Source organism: Numenius arquata, chromosome 5 (genome assembly GCF_964106895.1).
Source record: "Numenius arquata chromosome 5, bNumArq3.hap1.1, whole genome shotgun sequence".
Lineage (NCBI taxonomy): Eukaryota > Metazoa > Chordata > Aves > Charadriiformes > Scolopacidae > Numenius > Numenius arquata.
This window is the reverse complement of record NC_133580.1, coordinates 30421923-30445024: the sequence shown is the minus strand read 5'-3', so window position 1 is coordinate 30445024 and position 23102 is coordinate 30421923. Positions and strand designations below refer to the sequence as shown.

Sequence of the window (23102 nt, the reverse complement as noted above, 5' to 3'; positions counted from 1 at the left end):
TTCATTTTATAAATAAAATATAAAGAGTATATGAGAAAATGGGATTTTCCATCCAAACAAAGAAGAAAAAAAATCCTAGCTCCACAGCTGTGGGGCTCAGTTCAAAACCCAAATGTATAGTTTAAGCCATGCTTGATGTCTATATGTAAATTTGAAAGGGTATTAATACCTGAAAAAATACCACTTCCATCCGACCTTTCAGAAATCTCTCCATTTGTTTTTGTCAACATTACGAAGATGTTGATGAACTATGGAGAGCAGTCATGCGTGGCTTTGTCTCACATGTGCATCGTGCCACTTGCGTGGTCTTTAGGAATGCCAATTTTAAAAGACCTTGTCAGACTGCTGAAGACAGAAAAAAAGGGGGGGGGGTTCCCCTCTAATTGGCAGGCTTGGTGGCAGTAATCCTTCAAGTCACACAAAAGAGGTTTGGCACACTTAATCAAATAACAGGATTAGCACCAAGTCTGGGAACCGCAGTTTCAGCATGACCAAGGAGAAAAAGTGACAATAGAGGAGTCCACGCAAATCATTCAAAAGCAGAGAATATTTTTTGCACCATTAGGAGATATTTTTTGGTAAAGTATGTGCTTGTGTGTTAAACGGGGGTAAGGAGCCGCTCTGTATTTTCACTCTCTTTTCATCTTGAAGAGCAAACCTTCAAGGAAAAGGGAGACACGGGGCTGCAAAATGTGATGGGATAGTGAAACACCCTTCAGGTGCACCTGCGAGCTCACATTGTGTGGGGGAGCTGGTCAGGACGATGGGTGCTTGAATGCTGCAGGAATTGTTGGTAATTGGCTATCAACGGAAACTAAAATTGACTTAGATTCTCTCCCATTTCTTTTCTCTTTCAGATACGTTCAGAGGGTAGCCTTGTGGATGGCCCCGGAGCAGGCCAGATGGAACAGGACAGAACCAACCATGTTGACGGCAATAGATTGAGTCCATTTCTAATACCGCAATCTTCTCACGTTTGCCCGGCAGAGCCTTCTGCGGTGAAGCTACAGAATGGAAGTCCAGCAACAGAGAGGCCTGAAGTTGAAGTAAATGGAGACCACAAGCGGCTATTTATTAAAAGCAGCTATGGAGTGCCCCACCTGAAGGGAAATCCAAACAACCGTGTTAGCCCTGACCTTTTACAAGAAAAGAAAGTATATTCCAAATATATGCAAAACGGTGGGATAAAACGCACTTTTAGTGAGCCCTCTCTGTATGGACTTCATGAGAACAAGAAAGTGAAACAAGACAAAGAAGTAAACGGAGAAAAAGCTGAGCCAGAAGATAATAATGAAAAACCAAGCGTCTCCAATTGTTACAGTGAGAAGAAACGTGAGAGTTTTACAAGACAAGAAAATGAAGTTTCAGATTTGATACAGTCTACAAGATACAACAGTGGTGGTTCAGAAAACCCTCATGACGTCCTGATTCAGGATGAGCAGGAGCAGGAAAACGTTCATTGCCACAACAGGGACATTGTCTTACTACTTAAGAACAAGGCAGTGCCAATGCCTAATGGTGCTACAGTTTCTGCCTCTTCCATGGAAAGCATGCACGGTGAACTCCTGGAGAAAACACTGTCTCAATATTATCCAGAACATGTTTCCATAGCAATGCAGAAGAACACATCTCATATCAATGCCATTACCAGTCAGGCTACTAATGAGTTGTCCTATGAGACAACACATTCATCCCATACCTCAGGGCAGATCACTTCCCCACAGACCTCAAACTCTGAGCTGCCTCAAGTGCCAGCTGTAGTGGTTACTGAGGTCTACAACGCAGAAGACTCCAGTAACCCACCTGTATTGCCAGGTAGCTGTTCGCTTCAGAAACCAGAACTACAGCTACAGCAACAGATTCCAGGCTATGATCCACGCCAGTTACCCGTAGGAAACAGTACTGTTCGTGGAAGCGTAGGGCAGGTTCCCAACCCAGACCTCTCTCTCAGTTCCAGCAGTAACCTGCAAGCTCAGAGTGCCGCTCTGGAAAGGTTCTCTGAGCAAGCAGAAAAAAATGGTGCTTTCTTTAAACAGAACTCAACTTTTCACAAAGATTCCTCTACTCCTCCTGCTCCAGAAATGAACAGTGCACTGTCTGTCGTGGTGCGAGAAGGACTTCATTCCTTTGACAACAGATGTGATGAAACTCTTCCTGGGGAGATAAAGAATGAAGGGCAACAGCAGGGACCAATGTCACAAAGTCCCAGCCTCAGCCAACAACAACTTCACCCTCAGCAGAGACTTCCGCAGCAGGCACAAACATCACAAGATGCTAGTGAAAGCAACCCGCAAGCTGCTGTGGCCGCCTCAATTCAGCAGCGCCCAGAAGAAACGACGCCGGCGTCAGAGCCTCCCCTCCAAAACCTGCAAGCGCGCGGAAGTGAGGGTGAGTTGCAGCAACACTATCAGCCTTTCCCAGGACAGAGAGAACCTGAGATTCCTTCTGACAAAGCAAAGGACCAAGTGAAAGAGCCTGTGCAACAGGCTCAACATTATTCAAAACCAGCCTGGATAGAACTGGTTTCCACTCAGTTCCGCCAGGGAGAGCCTCCCCAAAAGCCCAGCGAAGCTTTATTGAGATCAATTCTGCAGTTCCAGGCAAACACAGCCGAAACAGCCTATACAAAACAGTATGCTGGAAGTCCTGATGCATTAAAGGGGCCTTCAGGGCAGCCCCAGAGCCAGAAGATAATGCAACAGGAACAAATTCCTCCGCTGTACAAAAGCGAGACCTCCCAGCTGCAGCCGCGTCCCACAGCTGACCACCAGCAGCTGCCGTTCCAGAAACACTCACCGCAGCCACAGCTCACGAAGATGGATTCCCTACTCAAGTCCCAAGTGCAGCAACACCCTCCGCAGCAGCTCCATTTCCAGCAAAGACCAGAACAACAAGCCAAACAGCCTTTAGGGGCCCCGTTGAAACAGCAGCACTTGAATCCCCAGCCAGGGGAAAACGAGCAATTCTTGCATTCACACATTTTGCAACAGATGCTTCAAAAACAGGCACAGCAGGTGCAACTGCCGTGCAGTTCACAGCTAACCCCAAACCAGCAACAGGCTCTGCAAATGAAAAATAAAGACCTGCCCCAAGCCATTTCCCACTCCCAAAGCAATGCTGAACAGCGGTTAGACAGGACATCCTTCAATCAACTTAAAGCAGATGAATGTTTTCAAACTGGGAATAAGTACATGAAATCAACTGCATTCCCACTGCATAACCCTCAGCTAGGCCTAGAGCAGGTACAGAGCGTGAACAACAAAGCTCCCCTTTACACTCAGAAAGCAAATGCTGGTCTGCAGCATCCCTGCCCAAACAACGTGCACTTGATTGCTGAGAAGAAAGAAAACGCCACAAATATCGAACGCTTTGGAGCCAACAAAATGCAGGACTTGCAACACGTGCAGTATTTTTCAAATAACTTGACCGCAAAGCAAGATGTGAATCACTCTTTTCAAGAACAAGAGCAACAGACACAACAAGCTTCAGTGATACAGCTACCACCACTCCAGCAAACACAATGCTACGGTGGTAGCCTGAACCAAGATCTCTTGAGCCAACAAGCTACGCAGATTCCTCAGCGGTACTTACCACACAGCCAGCAAACTGCCCCACACTCCCAAGACCAGAGAGGCTCTCATTTGCAGTCCCAAACCCCTAAGGATTTTCAAAAGCATGCTGCTTTAAGGTGGCATCTCTTGCAAAAACAGGAGCAACAAGCATACCAGCAACCCAAACCCGAGATTGGTCCCAGTCCAGCACGCAAGCCTATAAAAATCGAGGCTGGCACAAAGTCTAATGTCTGCATGCGTCCATCAGCTGGACAGCTGGAAAACAAAATGTGGAAGAAAACAATTAAACAAGAGAATCAGCACTTTGGCTGCGAGAACATGCAACAAAAGAGCATCATCGAGACAATGGAACAGCAGCTAAAACAGATACAGGTCAAATCACTGTTTGATCACAAGACTTTTACTATCAAATCACCTAAACATGTGAAGGTTGAAACAGCAGGCCCTATTACCATCCTATCAAGAAATACCAGTGCTGCAGATTTTGACACTCAGACCCCAATCTTAGATCAGCAAGCAAACCCGTCTGCTGAGAAAACCCCGACCAAAAGAACAGCTGGAACTGTTCTCAATAATTTTTTAGACTCACCTTCCAAGTTATTGGATACTCCTGTAAAAAATTTATTGGACACACCTGCCAAAACCCAGTATGATTTCCCATCTTGCAGCTGTGTGGGTAAGTGCCGAGATGTACTAAAAATGTACTAGTTCACAGGAAGGAAATGAGCCTTCAAGTTAGGATCACGGGGTTAGTTGGATGTTTCTGTTGGAGGATTTTTTGGGTTGTTTTTTTTAGAATAGTAATTAGTAAAGACTTATAAAATTGCAATTTTATATACATATGCCTACTCTACTTATCCAACCCTACACACGGGCCCTTTCTCAATATTTCATAAAGCAATGGCCTATTTGCTTTTACAGTCAGAATGTTTACGGCCAGTAATGTATCCCCTCGCATCCATTCTCCTTGAGCAGCAGACATGTAATGACAACATGCTGATAAAAAATAGGTCATAACTTTATGCTCTAATTTATTCATCAAGGTTAGATATAGCATTTATAAAATATTTCCTGGGTCCAGAACTTTAGATCCTTAGGCCATTTTTTGCTTTAAGAGTGAAATTGCTGAAGTTTCCCTCAGTAAAGCCTAAACAAAGAAGGGATGGCAGATTATTTCTCACTTGTTGCAAGTTAAGATTAACTTGTTGTTTATCCTCCCTTTCACACACTTGTCTCCTGCAAAGCTAAAGAGAGCAGCGGTTTCTCAGAGGAGCTACGCAAGCAGCTCCAAAAAAGCAGCAAGGGAGACCCTCAGTGTTTCTTCATGGCACACCCGATCTCCAAAAGCTGGAAGAATAGAGCAGAGGGAAGCAAAGTAGAGTGACAGACAGGGCTGTGTAGCCCGAGCTTCCATACAGCACTGACACTGCACACAACAGGCACTTTCAGACTCCATTGGATAAACTATTGAGGCTGAGACAAAACATTCAGTGCCAAAAATGGGAACAAAAAAAATTTAAAAAAATCCTTGTTACAGTTTCACTAACTGAGATTTCATACCAACTGTAAAAGAGGAAAGTTGAACCATGCTCCTCCAAAACTGCAAAATGGACCTTTTGGCCTTTTCAGTCACCTGGACCTGTCTCAGAAATGATCCATGGGAACAAAAAGAGGAGGTAGTGGATCTCCAAAGCTCCCAGGAGGAAAACTGGAAACCTGTTCCTTGTTGTTCTATAAGAAACAACCTACAAAATACAGTTTTTTTGAAAACACTGAAGTTGTTCAGGGTTTTTTGTCTTGAGACGGTTTCTCCAGTGTAGTTGGCACAAGATTTTCTGGCAATCATTTCATTATTCTTACTATTTTTTTAGTCAGTACTGTAACTGCTAGCTAAGCAAATAGAGCTTATCCTCCACTTGCATTTTAATTCTTCAGTCTTAACAGACCCTCTAGGAAATAAAGGAGCATAAAACTTAGTTCCTTGTCCTCTTTGAAGAACCCAGTGCCACAGCAAAATCGATAGGGTTTATAGCTCTTTTCTACCAATACTTGTTCTTAGAAAGATTAAATTAAACCATTCCCTTATTGACATGTTGAGGTTTATAGCATGCCTTCATCATTCTTCTGGAGGCTGTACGTCAAGACCAGCATCACCTCATCCAGCCTTTGGAGTTAGCCTGGCAGAAAGCATAAAGTCAGCCCTCAGACAAGTCAGCACAGCTCCACCATCTCCACCTGAACCCAGGCAGAGCCTGGCCATTTCTTTCTCACTGCCAGAGCCTGTCTTCTTGTTTCAAACCAAACATACAGCATATATTGTGAATGCTGACATCGTCCTACCTACACACAGTAAACCGAGGGCACATTCTTAGCATACGAGCATTTTGACTCAGCCTTGTGCAGGATTTCTTTCAGCAAACTTGCTTTTTTTCATTTCAGAGAGTCTTTCTGTGGGTGGCAGAAATTCTCTATGTAACCTTACTGGCCACTTTCTCAAGTTGTAGGTTCCTGCACTGTAACATGTCTGCTGAAAAACAAGTACTGTACAGCTCACTAACGTCAATGTTTACTGTTATTATCCCATTTATCCTCCTTTCTAGATACTGGGAGAGGAGGAAGTGGGAGAAGGAGAAACAATTGTTTGGTGATAACAGGAAAATGCCTTTTGAATTTCAGTTTAGAGCCCAAGGTGTGAAACAACTGTTTGTGCTAGCAAAAGGCACACAGTCCGTATCACGGCTATTTGCAGGATTAGCCACGTGCTTTGCATGTTTTGTAGAAATTGCGTGAGCATACTTTAGACGTAAGTGTGAAAACTCTGACCCCAGACCCATACAGCAGTATTCTGACGAGCTAGATGTAAGCTTTGCAATGTGACTTTTTACATTAAAGAATTAAGCTTCAAAGTAATAACCTTTATTTTGTTTTAAACAGAGCAAATTATTGAAAAAGATGAAGGTCCTTTCTATACCCATCTAGGAGCCGGTCCTAATGTGGCAGCTATTAGAGAAATCATGGAAGAAAGGTAATTAGTGCAAAGGCACAGGGCAGATTAACGTTTATCCTTTTGTGGATGTCAGAATTTTTCCAGCTTTTGCACATAAAGAAATAAACAATTGCAAATCAAGTAATTACTTGTAGGCTTAGCTACTCCAGTGTTGCCAACATTACGCACTGTGCTATTCACCAGAGTCACAATATTTGACAGGGCTAATAGTCTGCTGGCTGGCACAGGCTGCGCACTTTGAGACAGATGCCAGCAAACCCAAGCAGGAACAAGTATTCACCAGCCTGCCAAGCAAGATGGTTGGCAATGGCTGCAAAAGCAGGCATGGACCTGGTGTTCCCTCTGGGTAGGAGAATGCCAAGGTAGAAGGAAGATGAAGAGCAGGATACCAAACTCCAAAATCAGTGCCCCCCTTCCCCACCCAAATTACGAAGTACGTAGTAAAACCCTAAAGGGCTAAATCTAACTCGGTCATGTCCAGAGGAGCACTATAAAGTTGTTGGATAGGATTTCAGCCCAAGAATTGATAAACAGTTTTGTGAAAAAACATCCCCCTGCCTCAGAGCATTGCACAAAACTAGCCTTATCTTGATTGTGGACAATCCCTGTATTTGTTACATCAAAGCTAACCAAACCAGGAATTTTGAATGGATACATGATCTGTGCTATTTAAAAATACGCATAAGCACAAAACCCACCGGCCCTTCTAAAGTATTTAAATTAAAAACTGTCACAAAAGTTACTTCTGCACTGTGAATTCTGCATTCCTTGTATCTTTTGGCATGCGTAGACATCAATGGCCAGATTTTTTAGAGGTGTCTGGGAATTCAGTTCCCTTCTGAAAAATAAGCAAACAAAAAGCTCCCCAGTAAGTCAGAGACAAATGGGAATTTGAATACCTTAAAAACTGGACTCCAGAACTACAAAGAAGCTTCAGCTAGTTGCAGAACCAAAAGTAAATGGGCATTATTGCGGTGCTCTGTCTAAGCTAAGGAGCACTGCTTCTTAGCAAAGTCTGTCAGTTTATGTTCATCCCTGCATGACCATGGGCCTCTTAAGGCATATTAAACCCTTCGGATTACCTCTAAGTCCTAAGGTCCTTCCTCTTTTCTTAGCACCTCCTTCCCTGTGACTCCTGTGCAGGCCTTGCCCCAATACTTGTTTTCAGCTTTGTGAGCAGCTCAAATGCATGTAACCTACACAAATCAGCTTCCTCCTGCAAAGGGGCAGTGAACGCTGACCCTCCTGAGAAGCTTCTTACAACTTGTTATCTCCAGAGCTCTCATTGACCGGTTAATTCTTTAGTATTTACAAATAATAAATGAAAGAGGAAAGTCATTCATGTCATGATGTCAATTATTAGAGATGAAACTTTTTTTCATTTCTTTACTTTGGAATGTAATTTTTCATCCTTAATATTGACCTCACCTTTTCTCTTTTTTTTTGTTTTCTTCTTCTTTTTTTTTTTTTTTTTTTTTTGCATTTAATTTCATTTCATGTTGGCAGAAGGAAATCCTGAGAGATTATAGATAACATGCATCTACTCAGCCAGGTTCAGCAGAGTATAGCAGCAGCCACTTGAATAATGGCTAGTTTTCAACTGTTCATATGGTATGAACTGTGCGATTCCCTGACTGAAGAACTGCAGAACTCCTCCTCATTAGTTAATTTTGTATCCCTAAGTAAAAAAAGCACTTCACTCTAAAAGATACTCTCAAGCACACATGTGCAGTTGGTGACACTAATGACAATTGAAGCACTTTTAAACTGGCTTCCCATGAACATGGATTGACTTTTAAGATATCAGCACCACCAAACAAACCAGGATTTGGATTTAGACTTACAGTTAATATCTTAGCAGAACAAATTCCTTGCAGAATCCATGGTGGATACATACATATTACCTCTTGCTTCTCCCAATCCCTACTTCATGCTCAGTGAGTTTTGCTCTGGTTTTAAAGGCAGTCAGCTCTGGCCTGAAAGCAAGCATGACAAATATCAGGCACAAATTCCTTTGTGACAGTTGAACAGATTTGAGAGAAAGTTCATTTCACTCCCAGTGTGTAATGTACCATGTATTTCTATAGGAGCATCTGCACAGTTGTCCTGCAATCCAGATTAGCAAATTGATAGAAAATGTTAAGATTTTAAAATGTTGTTTTTAATGTGGTTAATTAAAGAAACAAATGTATACTAACATCCAAGCCTAAGTAGGAAAAAGTGACTTAGTTGTTTGCAGAACACGTGTAGTACAACTTGATTTTATTTGTATAATTTCCTGTGATACTGAAATTTCACAATGAGATCACATCTAAAAATAAGCTTTTTTTTCATTTCCTTTACAGGACAGAAGTTTAAATACAAATATTTACTCTTAAATATGTCAGCAAGGTTTTAGTGCAAAAACAAGAGGGATGAAAGGTCAAAAGTGCTCAAGACATCATTAAATGGCTGCATAACAGGAAGGAACTATCTTGATTGCTCTATAGGTAACAGGCAAAGAACAAGGAGATGGTGATTTAGTCTCCACACATTTCTAACGCACGGCCTCACCTGAGACCTGATGTGCTCGAGGGCTCGGCAGGTGGGGGCACCCCCCAGCTGCAGCAGCCCTGGGAGAGGCCTGGCGCAACAACATGCCTGGAAATGCATGACCTTAACAGGTCTAATGCTTTTTATTGAGTCAAGATTTGCTTCACTTAGCATTTGCCACACATTTCCACCTGGTCCATCAGAGGACGTGGCAAGTGGATCCCATTTGCTCTGGGTAACAGCACTACTTGCATGTGGGGTTAAAGACACGCACAAATGGCATCATTTGAGGGTATCTTGTGATCCAAATTCAGTATAGAAGTCAGGCAGAAGTAAAGTAGTAACAATTTATGAGCAGATGATAAAGGAAATAGATATGATGCAAATTAATCATGACTTAACCGATTCACACTGTATCTAAGCCAGAAACAAGCACTGAAAATTAATAGTGACTACTGCATGCCAGCTGTTCCGTGACAACTGATTATATACATTTCAGAGTAATAACTTTAAGTTTAACCCAGAAATTAAAGAAAAATGTCACATTCCTCCCCAAAACAGAGAGACTTCAAGTCCACTTTTCAAAATGTAATTTATAACAAATTCTCTATAGAAACAGTTAAAAGCTTTGGGAGTGTTATGGATAATTTTTACTCATCTGTGATGTATTAAAGACATTTGCCTCTCTTAACATATCAATCCTCACTATAATAAAATCGGCAAGATAAACCGCATTGCGCATCCCTTCCTCTAGTTCACAGTGTTTATTTCTTAAGATAAGACTGGCAAACATGCTCCATCTTTTCAGTGTTCACACAGCTCCAAATGAATCTGCTCATTGTACATATTTTTGTTTGTTTAAGATTTGGACAGAAGGGTAAAGCTATAAGGATTGAGAGGGTTGTCTACACTGGGAAAGAAGGCAAAAGTTCTCAAGGATGTCCAATTGCTAAATGGGTAAGTGATGCACACAAATGGTAAGACTAACCTAGTTCAGTATGATGGTTCACGTAAGCAGACAGCAGTGACATGTCCTTCTGCTAGCTGATACCTTGAAACCTAAAATAGCTCAGCAGCAGCAGTATCATGCAGGATGCCTGTAGCCTGCTCCCACCCCTGTCTCTCACACTCCCATTTACTTGTCGCGTGGAGAGCAGAACGAATAAAATTTGGCTTAAAGGAATGAAAACCTGAGAGGGAAGGTGGTTTCGCTTAGATTTAAGATTCACAACACCAGACATCCTCGTTGCTGGTTAATTTTAGCTTACAAAGAAGTCCAGTAAGTGCACCACTGTGATGGTTTTAAAATGCACTCCCAGTTTGAGAGAGGCATTAGGACACTCTCTTAGCAAACACCGTCGTACTTTGGCACAAATTACTGAGTTGTTTGGGCAGGCTGGGGAAAGACAGGATGAGGAAAAACTGAATTCATGATTATAGTTTCTATGTGTGCCAGACTGCACCTTTTCTTCAGAAATACCCACAGTAGCACAAGCACCGAGAAGCAAAGACGCTTTTATTTGAACAACATCTACTGCTTTCCTCTCATCACTGTAGTGTTTGTTTGTAGTAAAGGCAGGTCACAAAGCTGAGTGGCCACAAGTTTAGCTGCTTAAGTTTGGGAGGGAAAGGGAGAGAGCTCCCACGTCCAGTTACTCAGTCCCTTTCTTTAGCCATCTCCCTTCCCCCACATGGCTCCTGCCCCCTAGGCCCAAGTGTCCACCATCCACCTCTGTGTGGGGAGGCATCACACTGCTCACTTCCTTTTGCCCACTAATTAAACTGGACCATAGCAAATATTCATGAGAATATTTCCTGCTGAATCAGAGCGTAGGGGATACCTTTACAAGGCTGGTTGCTACCACCATGGCTTTCCGTGCCATCAGTCAAGCTTAGCCTCTTAGAGTCAGCTTCATTAAACAGAAGGGGTAGCCCCGGCCCATATCACTAATGAGACAGAAGTAGAAGTAACCTCTCCACACGTGCACTAATGCTGAGGTTTCCTATTCTCTTGCTCTTCACATTAAGAAATGCATTGTTTGTGTTGGGGCTCTGGGGGTGTGTTTTGCTGTGCATGCAGGTAGTCCGCAGAAGCAGTCAGGAGGAAAAGCTACTCTGCTTGGTGCGCGAGCGAGCGGGCCACACGTGCGAGACGGCCGTGATTGTGATTCTCATCCTGGTCTGGGAGGGAATCCCAACAAGCCTGGCCGACAAGCTCTACTCCGAACTCACCGACACCCTGAGGAAGTACGGCACGCTCACGAACCGGCGGTGCGCTCTCAACGAAGAGTAAGTGGAACAAAGGGTTGCTCGCCCAAACTTGCAACCTCACCTTCACCCTCAGACCTGGCACTTCCGCTCATGCCATTACCCTGAAATACTCATAACCTTTCCAACTATTTCAGGCAGTTTGAAAACCCACAAACCCTGTGAGAAAAGCAAAGTACACATTCTTATAAGTCAGAGAAAAACATCTTCACGGAGTTGTGAAGCATCTCAGTATATTTAAAGGAAGAGATCTCAGCAGGGCGCAGGACAGCAGATACTTCAACCTTGAAATAAAAACTAGATGAACTAAATCATACTGTAAGCCTACAGAAGCTAGCCTGAATCTAAAGAGTTTGCACTATGTCGTTTTCCCATGTCTTTCTGAGAGCGAAGAACATTTAGACCAAAATTAACATAGCTATCACTGTATGTTACGTTGGCTTCATGGGTAGAGTCGTATTTCAGGAATTGCTGCTTAGCCCCTGTCAGAGGGCTCCCACGTTCTCGCAGTGCTGTCAGCATATGCCCTTTTCAGGTACCATGACTATCGCTACCTAACAAGGCACCATGCAAACATAACCTCTTTTAAGCAAAGCCAGGTTTCTCACAGAAGCATAGAAAACCCATAGTCCTTGCTTTGCAACCATAAAACTATTCACTCCCGTAAAATCTTCTGTTATAATGTGTATGCCTCTCTCATTCCTTCATTATTTAGTGATGGAAGACAATGCAAGACCAGTGATGCCCCAGAGCGTCAGCAGAATGCCAGTGCCTACTGTGGGAGTGCCCCGGGGTGACCCGCCTCCTGCTAACAGCTATATTCTCTTATTTTTTAGACGGACTTGCGCATGTCAAGGGCTGGACCCTGAAACTTGTGGTGCTTCATTTTCCTTTGGTTGCTCCTGGAGCATGTACTACAACGGTTGTAAGTTTGCCAGAAGCAAGATTCCAAGAAAGTTTAAGCTGATGGGGGATGACCCAAAAGAGGTTGGTGTCCATTTCTAAAATGAGCCTCATTTGCAAGGAAATGTTTTCTGTCACTCTGCAAATAGAGTCACGGTACAAGAGACCAGGGACCAGAGCCCTGCCTGAATGGCATACATGTAGGGTAATTAAATAACTGCCAGTCAAAACTGATTGATTCCAGTCACTGAGCCAGCTGAATTGACTGTCCAAATTCTGACAGCTGGTAAAAGCCCTGAGACTTGAAGCCATGTTTGCAGGCTTTCACAATTAGGGGAGAGGGCATGGCCTGAGTAATTGTGGCTGCATTAGGCCTGCAATCAGGCATTCCCTGGTGGCAAAGCGGAAGGTTTACCAACTGAATGGACATAACGTTGCAACTGGAAACCAGAGCAGACTGCATGGAGACAAACATGATGAAACTCCAAGATGAGGATAGGAAGACTCATTCTACGTACAGTCCTGCTCCACTGAATGTTTCCAGACTGGGCTCTGTGTTACAGCAAACTGGCAACTGTTTAAAACGAGTCAGAGCAATAAAAAAAACATTGACCTTAGCCTGGGCACAAGATACCTTTGAGTCATGACTGCAGTGACTCCTGGACACCTCCAGCTGGTCATGTGTCTGGGAGGCTCCAAAGGCCCAGTCTGTTTTTTGGCAAGCACGTGCAAATTTAGTCCCTTGCTTGTGTACTGCCGCATAGGTCCACAGCTTTCACTGTATTCTGGTGTCTTATGCAAATCTGAGCATTTCTTTCACGTGATCAGAGAGCCAGCCACTTCTGCATCCTATGGCATGCTATTTAGAATGTCATCATAATTAACATACAGTTTTTCCTCCCTACTGCTCTTCTACGGTCCCAAGAATTACAGAATAGCTCGTCTCCAATCATGCTGTGGCACAAAGCCTTCTTTATCATAGCCTGCAATCCTAAACCCCCAAAATTTTCTAAGCTGGATACCTGGCCAGAGCCCACCAGGGCACTCTTCCAACTTGCATTCCTGGATTTACTTCCCATGGAAGCCAGAGCTGGGCGGGAAAGATGGTTTTACCCTCCAATCTTCTTCCCACATAAAGTCAGGGGCAGCCAAAGCCCAGACCAGGGGCTGGGTCCCATAGCATAGACACAGTTTATAGACAACAGAAACAGGATCCTCACCAATAAAAACTAGAAGTAACACAAATGGTAACTTATGGGCCATACAAGAGCTCCAAGTTCTGGCAGCAGCCACAAGGTCACAGCAAGATATTTTTGACAATTCCATAATGTCATTTCGGAGTCTCAAACTAGGATAGTCCCATAGAAGAAGATAGAAACTTTTAATGCATCAAACACACATCTGTCTCAAACCCATAGGTTTTCCACAGCTATTCATATATTCCCAAAAACAAATATACCACTCCAGTATGCCACTGTTCCTTATGCACTTGAAATTAAAAATAAGGGCCTCATGTAAGCAAGGTTTGAATTTGGGATTCTCATCCTGAGAGGATGGGGAACAACTTTGGAGTATGTTATTAGAGTACTTCATTTTTAAAGAGCCTTTCATTTTGAGAATGTGTCCGCTCCCTATAGAAAAAAAGAACCGTGGTCCTTCCTACCTCCATATCACCAACTACTGGACACGTCCACGATTCTTCATTGCTTAAGAGTTGGGAAGTTTTTGAAGTCTGAAGTATTTAAGTAATTTTAAATTGCTGCATGAAAAGATATTTCAGTGTGTTGAAGTGCTGTCATTGCAGTGTGCAAAACCCTTAGTCAGATTTACTTGATGGACCATTCTGATATTTCTCTCAAGCTTTCTAAAGAGTATTATTTTCCCAAAACTCCAGTAGGGAAAATAAGGAGGATCATCACGTTTTGATCTAAAACATCTCCATGTTGAAGGATGTGATTCTTCTTAATATAAAACAAATTAAGATTATAGTACGTGATGTCCTCTTGCAAGGATAACACTACACTACTTTACTACTTCATTACTTTAAAGGCTGTGAAACAATAAAATTAGAAGGAGATTCACAACAGTTACTGTCTAACAAGAATGGTAACGGTCTGGGCCTTTACACAACTATCAGTGTAAACATAATTGTGTAAAGACCATAACTTCTTAGACCCCATACATACAGTATGGAAACGTCATTGAACTCTATTTCATCTCCTAACAGGAAGAAAAACTAGAATCCAATTTGCAGAACCTGTCAACCCTGATGGCACCTACCTACAAGAAGCTTGCACCTGATGCATATAACAACCAGGTATGCTGGGGAAAAAAAAAAAAGGAACTGGAGCAGTCATGCAAATAACCTGATTTTTACCACACTTCCCAATGCTTCAACTTTGCACCAAACCATTAGGTACAGTTTATGCCAGCATTCCTTTGACATCAGGGTAAAGACAAATGGAAGTGAACAATTTGGTCCACTGAATAGAACTAATCTTTTCACCTAAATCAACACAATAAAATTCCTTCACATTTGAGCAGAACTCTTCAGCTTTACAACACAAATTCCTGGATTTAGCATGACTCACCAGCTAAACTAGCAAAATAGCCATGAAGATGGTGTGAGGTTGGCAGCAGTGCCAGAAGGCAGTGTATCATACTGCCATAGTTTCAGTTCTGCTCTCTCAAGTGGTAGACGAATTTAGTTTTCACCAAAGTTTTAAAGCACAGTTTCATGTTTGAACACACTCAGTCTGCCTGCACCAGCAGATCATGTGCGCATATTTTCTGTAAAGCAGCGTTCACAGATACTAGCACATTCAAAGCTTTTATGAGGTTCCCAGTTTGGCAGTCTCTCATCTGCATTCCTTTGCTAGAACTCTTCCAGATACTTGCGTTATAGTTTGACAAAATATCCCTTGGAAATGCATAACTGCTGGCCTTCATTTTCATTGCTTAGGTTCAGTATCATTACAAACATTCACAGAACTTACAGTTTCCAAACTATCAGCATCGACTGCAAACTATGACATCTCCTTTCTTTCCTGTTGACAGCATTATGCTGTAGCAACCAGCACAAGACAGATTTTCAGCTGTAATGGAAACAGTAGACTAACACAAAACTGTCCATTTTTATTTGCCAGAAAACTCACTCCTGCACATTTAGTAGCAACTAGAGAGGGTAAGCAGACCTACCCAATTTCACTTACCTGATCAGATAGTGTTTGGAGACTCGTTATGGAGGAAACTGTGGCCATGTGCCCACTAGCTGTGGTTATCTGTCGAAGTATCTGAGAGACGTTCTGCAAGAGAAGAAAGGAAGAGCAAGAAGAAAAAATGAGGGGGTGGTGAACAATAGGATGGTTCTTTGCTTGGGCTGCTTTTCTTTTCCCACAAAAATTCACAAAAGAACTTTTCTCCATGTAAGCTGTGGACCTGCCCAACACTTGTTGAAAATGCATGCTTTTACAAGTTTCAGTTTTTACCTTGTGTAATGAGGCGTGTGTATAGCTTTGCCTCCTTCAAGACTTTTTCATGCAGACCTTGCATTTGTGGGGAAACCCTCATCAGGCTACTGTCAGTGGCTTTAAAGAGGGATGGTCGAGGCCCGATTCGTACGGTACTGTAAAAGGTTCTAAAACCAAAAACCCCTAAAACCGATCCCCCTTTGAATCCTGAAAAGAAATTCCAGATTCCCGGATTTATTCTAATCCAAGCCTGAATTGCTAGTGGATTAAAAGCTAGAATTGGAAAGGATTTGTTTTTTCCAACTGGACCCAACAGAACATCTCAGAGAGCAGTTGCACCGGTATACTTTAATCAGACAATTACAGTCTGACTAACATTCAGACTACTCTAGTTTAATTCCAAAGAAGTTTACGTGTTTCAAGTTCTGTTCTGCTTTTATTTATTTCAGGCAAGTAAATATTCCAAATTTTAAAAATAAGGTCTGTGAGCAAACCAGACACCTTTTAGTGATCTTGGATCAAGACTTGGCAAAACTTCTAATTTCACTTTAACTTAAAACGGCGTCCATTAAGTTCCATTAAGATTTTTTTGCATTCACTTTAAACGTTCAGGAATTTCAGCAAAGCATTTTACAAACATGGTTTCATTTTTAATTCTCCAAATAAAATATGAAGCCGTCTTTTGTCTAAGGCTTGATCTTCCGTTACAAAATCCTTTCTTTTTGTGTAAGGTTTATTGTTGCCTTATCAACTCTTTGTAAAACTCCTTAATAATGAGTGCATGGGTCAAAAGTACTGTCTTGGCTGAATTCTCTCTCTTTTTGGTCAGGAGTTTGAGTCATACTTAAGCTAATGAAATATATGTTTAGCACGCCAAAATATTACAAATCAAAAAGCAAATTATTATTTTTCATGAAGTCATTCTGAAGTCAGTTTTCTAAAGCCATTTTCCTTTAATAGCTTGGTATATTTCCAGTCTACACAAACATATCACTCTTAACGGTGCCAGACGCTGAAACCATACACTGCATTTGTCATGTAAAAACACCAACCACTGGCAGCGAATCAGAAGTAATACACAAGGAAAAGTATTATTGGCCAATTTCACAATCACACCAGAGACAGGAGGTAACGGGGAACAAAACAGCAGGGAATTAAGGATGGACACGAAATTGCTATCAAATTGCTTGATTTTTTTGTCTTCAAGATCTGTATGTTGCCACCTCCAAGATGTTAGCAAACTTGTATGTTGTCATAGCGGAGCATTTGGTGCTAATTCTGTGTATCGGAGCATCCAGCTCGGTTGCAGTGATGCCTGTCATCTTTTTGCAGATCGAGTATGAACACAGAGCACCTGAGTGTCGCCTGGGTTTAAAAGAAGGTCGCCCGTTCTCAGGGGTCACTGCCTGCCTGGATTTTTGCGCTCATGCTCACAGAGACTTACACAATATGCAGAACGGGAGTACACTGGTAAGTCTGTGATACATCCAGCCTCCTTACTCCAGTACTAATTTCATATATTTAATTCATTATCTCCCATCTGTTTAAATTTATACTTGCATAACGCAGATTGCTAAAAAAAGAAACATTAAGCAGTAATTGAGCTAACTTATTATCCCCTACACAATTTTTCATTCAAATGAATGAGACTTATGGTGTATTAAATAAAGGTTTAATATAGAACGGGTAAAAGAGAAACTGAGGAGACAATGGAAAGAAGATCCCAGCAGGACTGAAATCCCTGTTTCAGTGTTCCTGGCACAAAATAATTTATATTTGTCCTCTTGAAACATTTTTTTTTTTCTAACAGCTTTGAATTATATCTTCTAATAAAATAAAAATGGGAACAAATAACTTCTTTCCAGAAGAGTTTAGGAAGTTGTGGATTTCATTCCTGCTTGTGATGAGCAGAAAGTCTGCAAGCCCTGCCATCCTTTGTACTGTACATGCACCCTTTACTCTCTTACGTTCTGGTCTCCAGCACGTACAGCAAAGGCCTGTAGAAGATACCAGAAAAGCGAGCTGATTTTTGATGTGTATTGGATTATTTCTGTTCCCTGCCTACTCTTTCTGTGACAATACAATTGGGGTAAATGTAAGAAAGAATAATCTTCAGTTTTGAATAATCATCAGAGTTGTAATTTGAAGCAACTACCTAGATTCACAGTGCAAATTCAATTTCAAAAAACAATTCACAACCAAAGGGAATATCTACTTTTTTAATACCAACTAACTTTTTCCCGTTTCCAGGATATGACTTAATTGACAAGTCAACTACCACCAATAGAATACATATTTCTAGCTGAGCTTTCTTCCTAAAAACTGGCTGATGCAATGATTTTGCTACAGAATATGTCTGTATCAGCATCTTTTACCCCTGAGATCCTCCCAACACCTACTTTAGCTGGAGCAAACACAATGAGCGTGCTGCATGACACAACAGTAACTTCCTTAAATCTTATTATTAACATTACAGTGACTTGCTCCTTTGCAAAGACCTGGAAGTTGCCATTGTAAGGAGGTGTGAAATACAATGGCAGTATGTTATATTGCACGCTGTTTCTAATAGCTAGCTAGCTAATATATTCTAGTGAAAAAATCTTCAGGTGAGTACAAAGTTCCAGGTTCCACTGTTTTAGCTCCCTGGTCACAGTACAATGGGTCACACAGTTTATTTCACATTAGGATAATCCCTAACTATACTGTTCATTTCAGCACAAGAAATAGATATATATGCACCTTCTGTTTCTATTGACACTGTCCAATAGAGCAATGGAAGAAATGAAATTGCAGGCTTGTTGTGATGTGCATAAATTGCACAGAAGCTTACAGTTGACAAGTAGCTTGCCGGATGCCAACGCCAACAGTGGCAGGGCAAGGTAAAAAGCACAGGCTAGTATTTCAGAGCTGCTCTTCTCAGACTGGTTTGAGAGAGTTACTCTAACACACCTTTCCAACAGGTTTGCACACTAACGAGAGAAGACAATCGTGAAATCGGCCAAACACCAGAAGACGAGCAGCTCCACGTGCTCCCGTTATACAAAGTCTCTGATGTGGATGAGTTCGGAAGCACTGAAGGCCAGGAGGAGAAGAAGAGGAATGGCAGCATCCAGGTCCTTACTTCCTTTCGCCGAAAAGTAAGGATGTTAGCAGAGCCCGTCAAGACATGTCGGCAAAGGAAGCTAGAAGCAAAGAAAGCAGCTGCAGAAAAGCTTTCCTCCTTGGAGAACGGGTCTAGCAAAGCTGAAAGGGAGAAGTCTGCTGCAGCACGCAACAAGCAAGGCAACTCTGAGGCGGCAGGTCATGCAAAGCAGCTAGCAGGTAAACACATGAACCTGATCGGGATCTTTGTCAACAGTGGGGAACTTCCTAGAAATTGGGGCTATTTATAATGAGTCTCACGAAAACCATTGTTCTCAGCCCAAGAACATTTTAAAGTAAAAGGGAAAGAGAATTCTTGAAAGTAAATACCAATATTGTATATTTATAAATACTTGACTGGCAAATTGTATGAGAAATCCTTTACTGTTGGATAGTTAACACCGGTAGAAATCTGGTGCTTTTGCAAACTCTGCTTGCCATCCAGGGTATTGTAAAGTACTTTTAAAGGACTAGTAGTCCTAGAAGCCACAAAAAGAAGCGTGTGATGCTGCTGCCAAAGAAAGAATGACCTACACATCACTCACTTGTCTGCCACTGTTACCGAGAACCTCCTAATTTGAGGGGATTCAAGCCTAACCTCTTTACCACTATGTATACTCTGCTTCAAGACCAAAAGCAGAGCAGGTGGTTCCATAGTGGAGTAAGAGTTTAAAAATCCACTTAACAACCCCTGGCAGTTTTCATCAGTAGATTTGAGAGTCCTGAGCAAAGGAGTTCATCATGACTATTTTATTGTTACAGCAACTTTCTCAGAGAGGAAAGAAGCGATATATCCAAGGCCACGCAGAAGGTCACTGAAATACCTATAAATAGAAGTCAGCTGTCCCATGACCTAGGCTAGGGTTGTAACCACTAAACGATGCCATTTCACTTTAATGAATGATGGTTTTCCTCTCATGTCTTTGGTTAATCTCACTTGTTACTGAACTGTTCTCTCTGTCAGTGAATGTCGCCCTTGTTTTTACATAAAGCCAGGGACATTTTTTTGAGACAGTTCTATTAATATAGATGAGAAGAATTATTTATTCTTAGGGAAAAGAAGGTCACCTTGTGCACGGCTGTTTGGGAGGACTTTGATGCTCCATTTCATGGGCTACTTAAATGATGATTCAACTCTTTGGATTTTGAGCATGTGACTGAACAGATTGCGCTGTCCTCTTTTTTCCCCATTGCCGCTAGCATCTGATCTCACTGGATACATGCCAAAAAGAATGAGTAGCCTTAGTATTTATTCAGCTTCTTAAAGGATGGTATTGGAGATATGAGAAAGGAAACCTCTGTTAATGTATCATATGATATACTTTTCTTAGAAATTTCATAGATATGTATCATGAAAGTCTATAAATATGCTGTTTGTTGGTTTGTTTTTTGTTTTTTTTAAAAAAAAGCTTGTTTGTTGTATGGTTTTCTTTTTTTCTTTTCACTTCTACAGATCTTTTACGTCTTTCAGGACCAGCCACACAACAACAACAGCAGCAGCAACATCCACAGCGCACTCTCCCTAACAACCCTCAGTCAAATCCTGTTAACTCTTACTCGGGTTCAGGTTCTGCAAATCTCTATGTAAGGTTGCCTAATCCAGCCAATGCTTATCCAAGCTCTTCATACACTTCAGATCCCTATGGAGGGTCCAGTCCCATGAACCTCTACACAACCTCATCACAGCCTGCGGGGTCTTATTTGAATTCTTCCAGTCCCATGAACCCTTATTCAGGATCATTAAGTCAAAATAACCAATATCCACCCTACCAATGCAATGGAAACATGCCTATGGACAACTGCCCCCCTTATTTGGGATCCTACTCTTCTCAGCATCAGCACGTGGACTTGTATAATTGCCAGAGCCAAGACCATATGTCTAAACTAAGTCTACCACCCATTCAAACATTATACCAGCATAGGTTCGGGAATAACCAGAGTTTTGGTCCCAAGTACTTGAATTACGGAAACCAAAATATGCAGGTAGACTCCTTCAGTAACTGCACCATTAGACCAAATGTACACCACGTGGGGTCTTTCTCCTCTTATTCCACCCATGAGGCTGATGGCCATTTTATGGAGGTTGCCTCAAGGTTAAAATCTAATTTGAGTAATCCGAGCATGGATTATGCCCCCATGAGTAAAAGCAGTGAACATCATCACGTGCAACCCCTTCCACATTTAGCACACGACTACCATTCTGCTCAAAACATGTTTAGTGGTCCTCCTAATTCACTGCATCTCCAAAATAAGGATAGCGAAATGATTTCACATGCAGTTAATGGTTTGTCTAACATGCTTCCAGGTCAAAACCATGATAGGACTACTCCCCAGGGTGGTTTAGATAAAACTGAAGTGGTGAATCCAGAAAAAGCAGAGGATCCCGATGAAGTCTGGTCAGATAGCGAGCAGAGCTTTCTGGATCCAGAAATTGGAGGAGTGGCAGTTGCTCCATCTCATGGGTCAATTCTCATAGAGTGCGCAAAACGTGAGCTCCACGCAACGACTCCCTTAAAAAACCCCAACAGGAACCATCCCACCAGAATATCCCTTGTCTTTTACCAGCACAAGAGTATGAATGAGCCAAAACACGGTCTGGCTCTGTGGGAGGCAAAGATGGCTGAGAAGGCAAGAGAGAAAGAGGAGGAATGTGAAAAGTACGGTCCAGACTACGTGCCTCAGAAATCTTACGGCAAAAAAGCAAAGCGGGAGCCTGCTGAGCCACACGAACCCTCAGAGCCAACGTACCTGCGCTTCATCAAGTCTCTTGCACAAAGGACACTGTCGGTCACCACAGACTCCACAGTAACTACATCTCCATATGCCTTTACACGGGTTACAGGGCCTTACAACCGATATATCTAACTTCACACCTTTGTTGGTTACCTCATTTGAAAAAACACCTTGTCAGTAGGGTAGTTCTTCTTTAGGTTTTGGGGAAGGCAAGGGTGAAGAAGAAAACAGTGTTTTCACAAAACCCGTCAGTGGAAAAAGCCTCAGCACACCAGCAACAAGAGGTAATCTCCCTAGCGCACTTATTTTCCACTGATTTTTAAGTGGTCACAGATGGCATGTAGGAAACAAGACCAAAGCATCCTATGCAAAAACAAAAGCAAAAGAAAAAAGTGTTTCACAATTTACATTTGAAAACACTGGCTCCATTACTGAAAGAGATAATCTGCAGATAGATGATTTTTTTTTTCCTTACAGTTTTCCACATCTGTGGCCACTTTTAATGTCATCAAGTTTGCATAGTCATGGAACAGGAGCAAAAAAAAAAAAAAAACCCTAAAAAAATAATACTGTAGTATTACAACTGCAGGAATCTTAAAATAACATCTGGTGCTGAATCTACGATGTACTGAAATACTGGAATTATGGCTTTTTAACATGCAGTTTTTACTGTAATCTTATTAGTCTCTTGATTTTATTTAACAAAGTAGATAAGTATAAAACATAATGAATAGACAGCAAAACACTGAATTTGTTTGGATATTCTAAAACCATGGTGCTATCTAAGAGAATGGTGTCTTTATTTTAACAGTCAAACAGTTAATGCCTTTATAACAAAATGTTAATGATGTAGTCAAATGTTCTTTGACAACAGGGAGGACCTTTTCATTCATGTATGTATTGAATTTACCTAGTGTTAAAATAAGCTTACTTTTTAACATATGGGAATTACAAAGACCTCTGGATTTTGCTCATCCAGTCAAGTCCTAGAAAAGGACAATAAAATAGAGAGAGAGAGAGATATTTTTTTTTTAAATAGTGTTTCAAAAGCACTTTGTCTACCTAAGCTTGGCAACTTGAACAATGCTAAGGTACTAAGACATTAAAAAAAAAAAAAAAGGAAAAAAGTTTACTTTGATTTTAAAATGCAAAGATAATTTTTTTAGACTAAAAAAGCTTTTAAATACTTTTGTTTTAGCCATGCATCTGCTAGTGGGCTACATATCCATTTTTAATACAGTCAGTTATGGCAAAAATGGGGCTTACTGGATATAAGGGAATACTTTAGTACACAAAACACATGTTTTTCTGGTGCTCATCTCACACAGCTATACTGTAAACTGTTTTCTACAATTATTATGACAAGTTCATTGCTCAAATATGTACAGTTTTAAGGAAAGAATTTTATATTAACCACAGGTAATAATTAGCAGCATGCGACAGACTACAACTAGTTAGCTTGGGCTTCTGCTGTTT

At 41.6% G+C, this 23102-nt stretch overlaps 1 protein-coding gene across 1 annotated transcript in view; it reads left to right on the top strand.

Annotated features, from left to right (window-relative positions):
- TET2 (tet methylcytosine dioxygenase 2) overlaps positions 1–22724 on the top strand; it is a 71997-nt gene extending 49273 nt beyond the window's left edge. Inside the window, exons 2-10 of the mRNA XM_074147396.1 lie at positions 858–4248; positions 6507–6597; positions 9975–10068; positions 11192–11400; positions 12216–12366; positions 14510–14599; positions 17085–17222; positions 18713–19073; positions 20347–22724. Of these exons, the coding sequence (XP_074003497.1) occupies positions 858–4248; positions 6507–6597; positions 9975–10068; positions 11192–11400; positions 12216–12366; positions 14510–14599; positions 17085–17222; positions 18713–19073; positions 20347–21758 (5937 nt within the window). The 3' untranslated portion in view covers positions 21759–22724. The remainder of the gene's footprint in view (positions 1–857; positions 4249–6506; positions 6598–9974; positions 10069–11191; positions 11401–12215; positions 12367–14509; positions 14600–17084; positions 17223–18712; positions 19074–20346) is intronic.
- Positions 22725–23102: the final 378 nt, after the last annotated feature.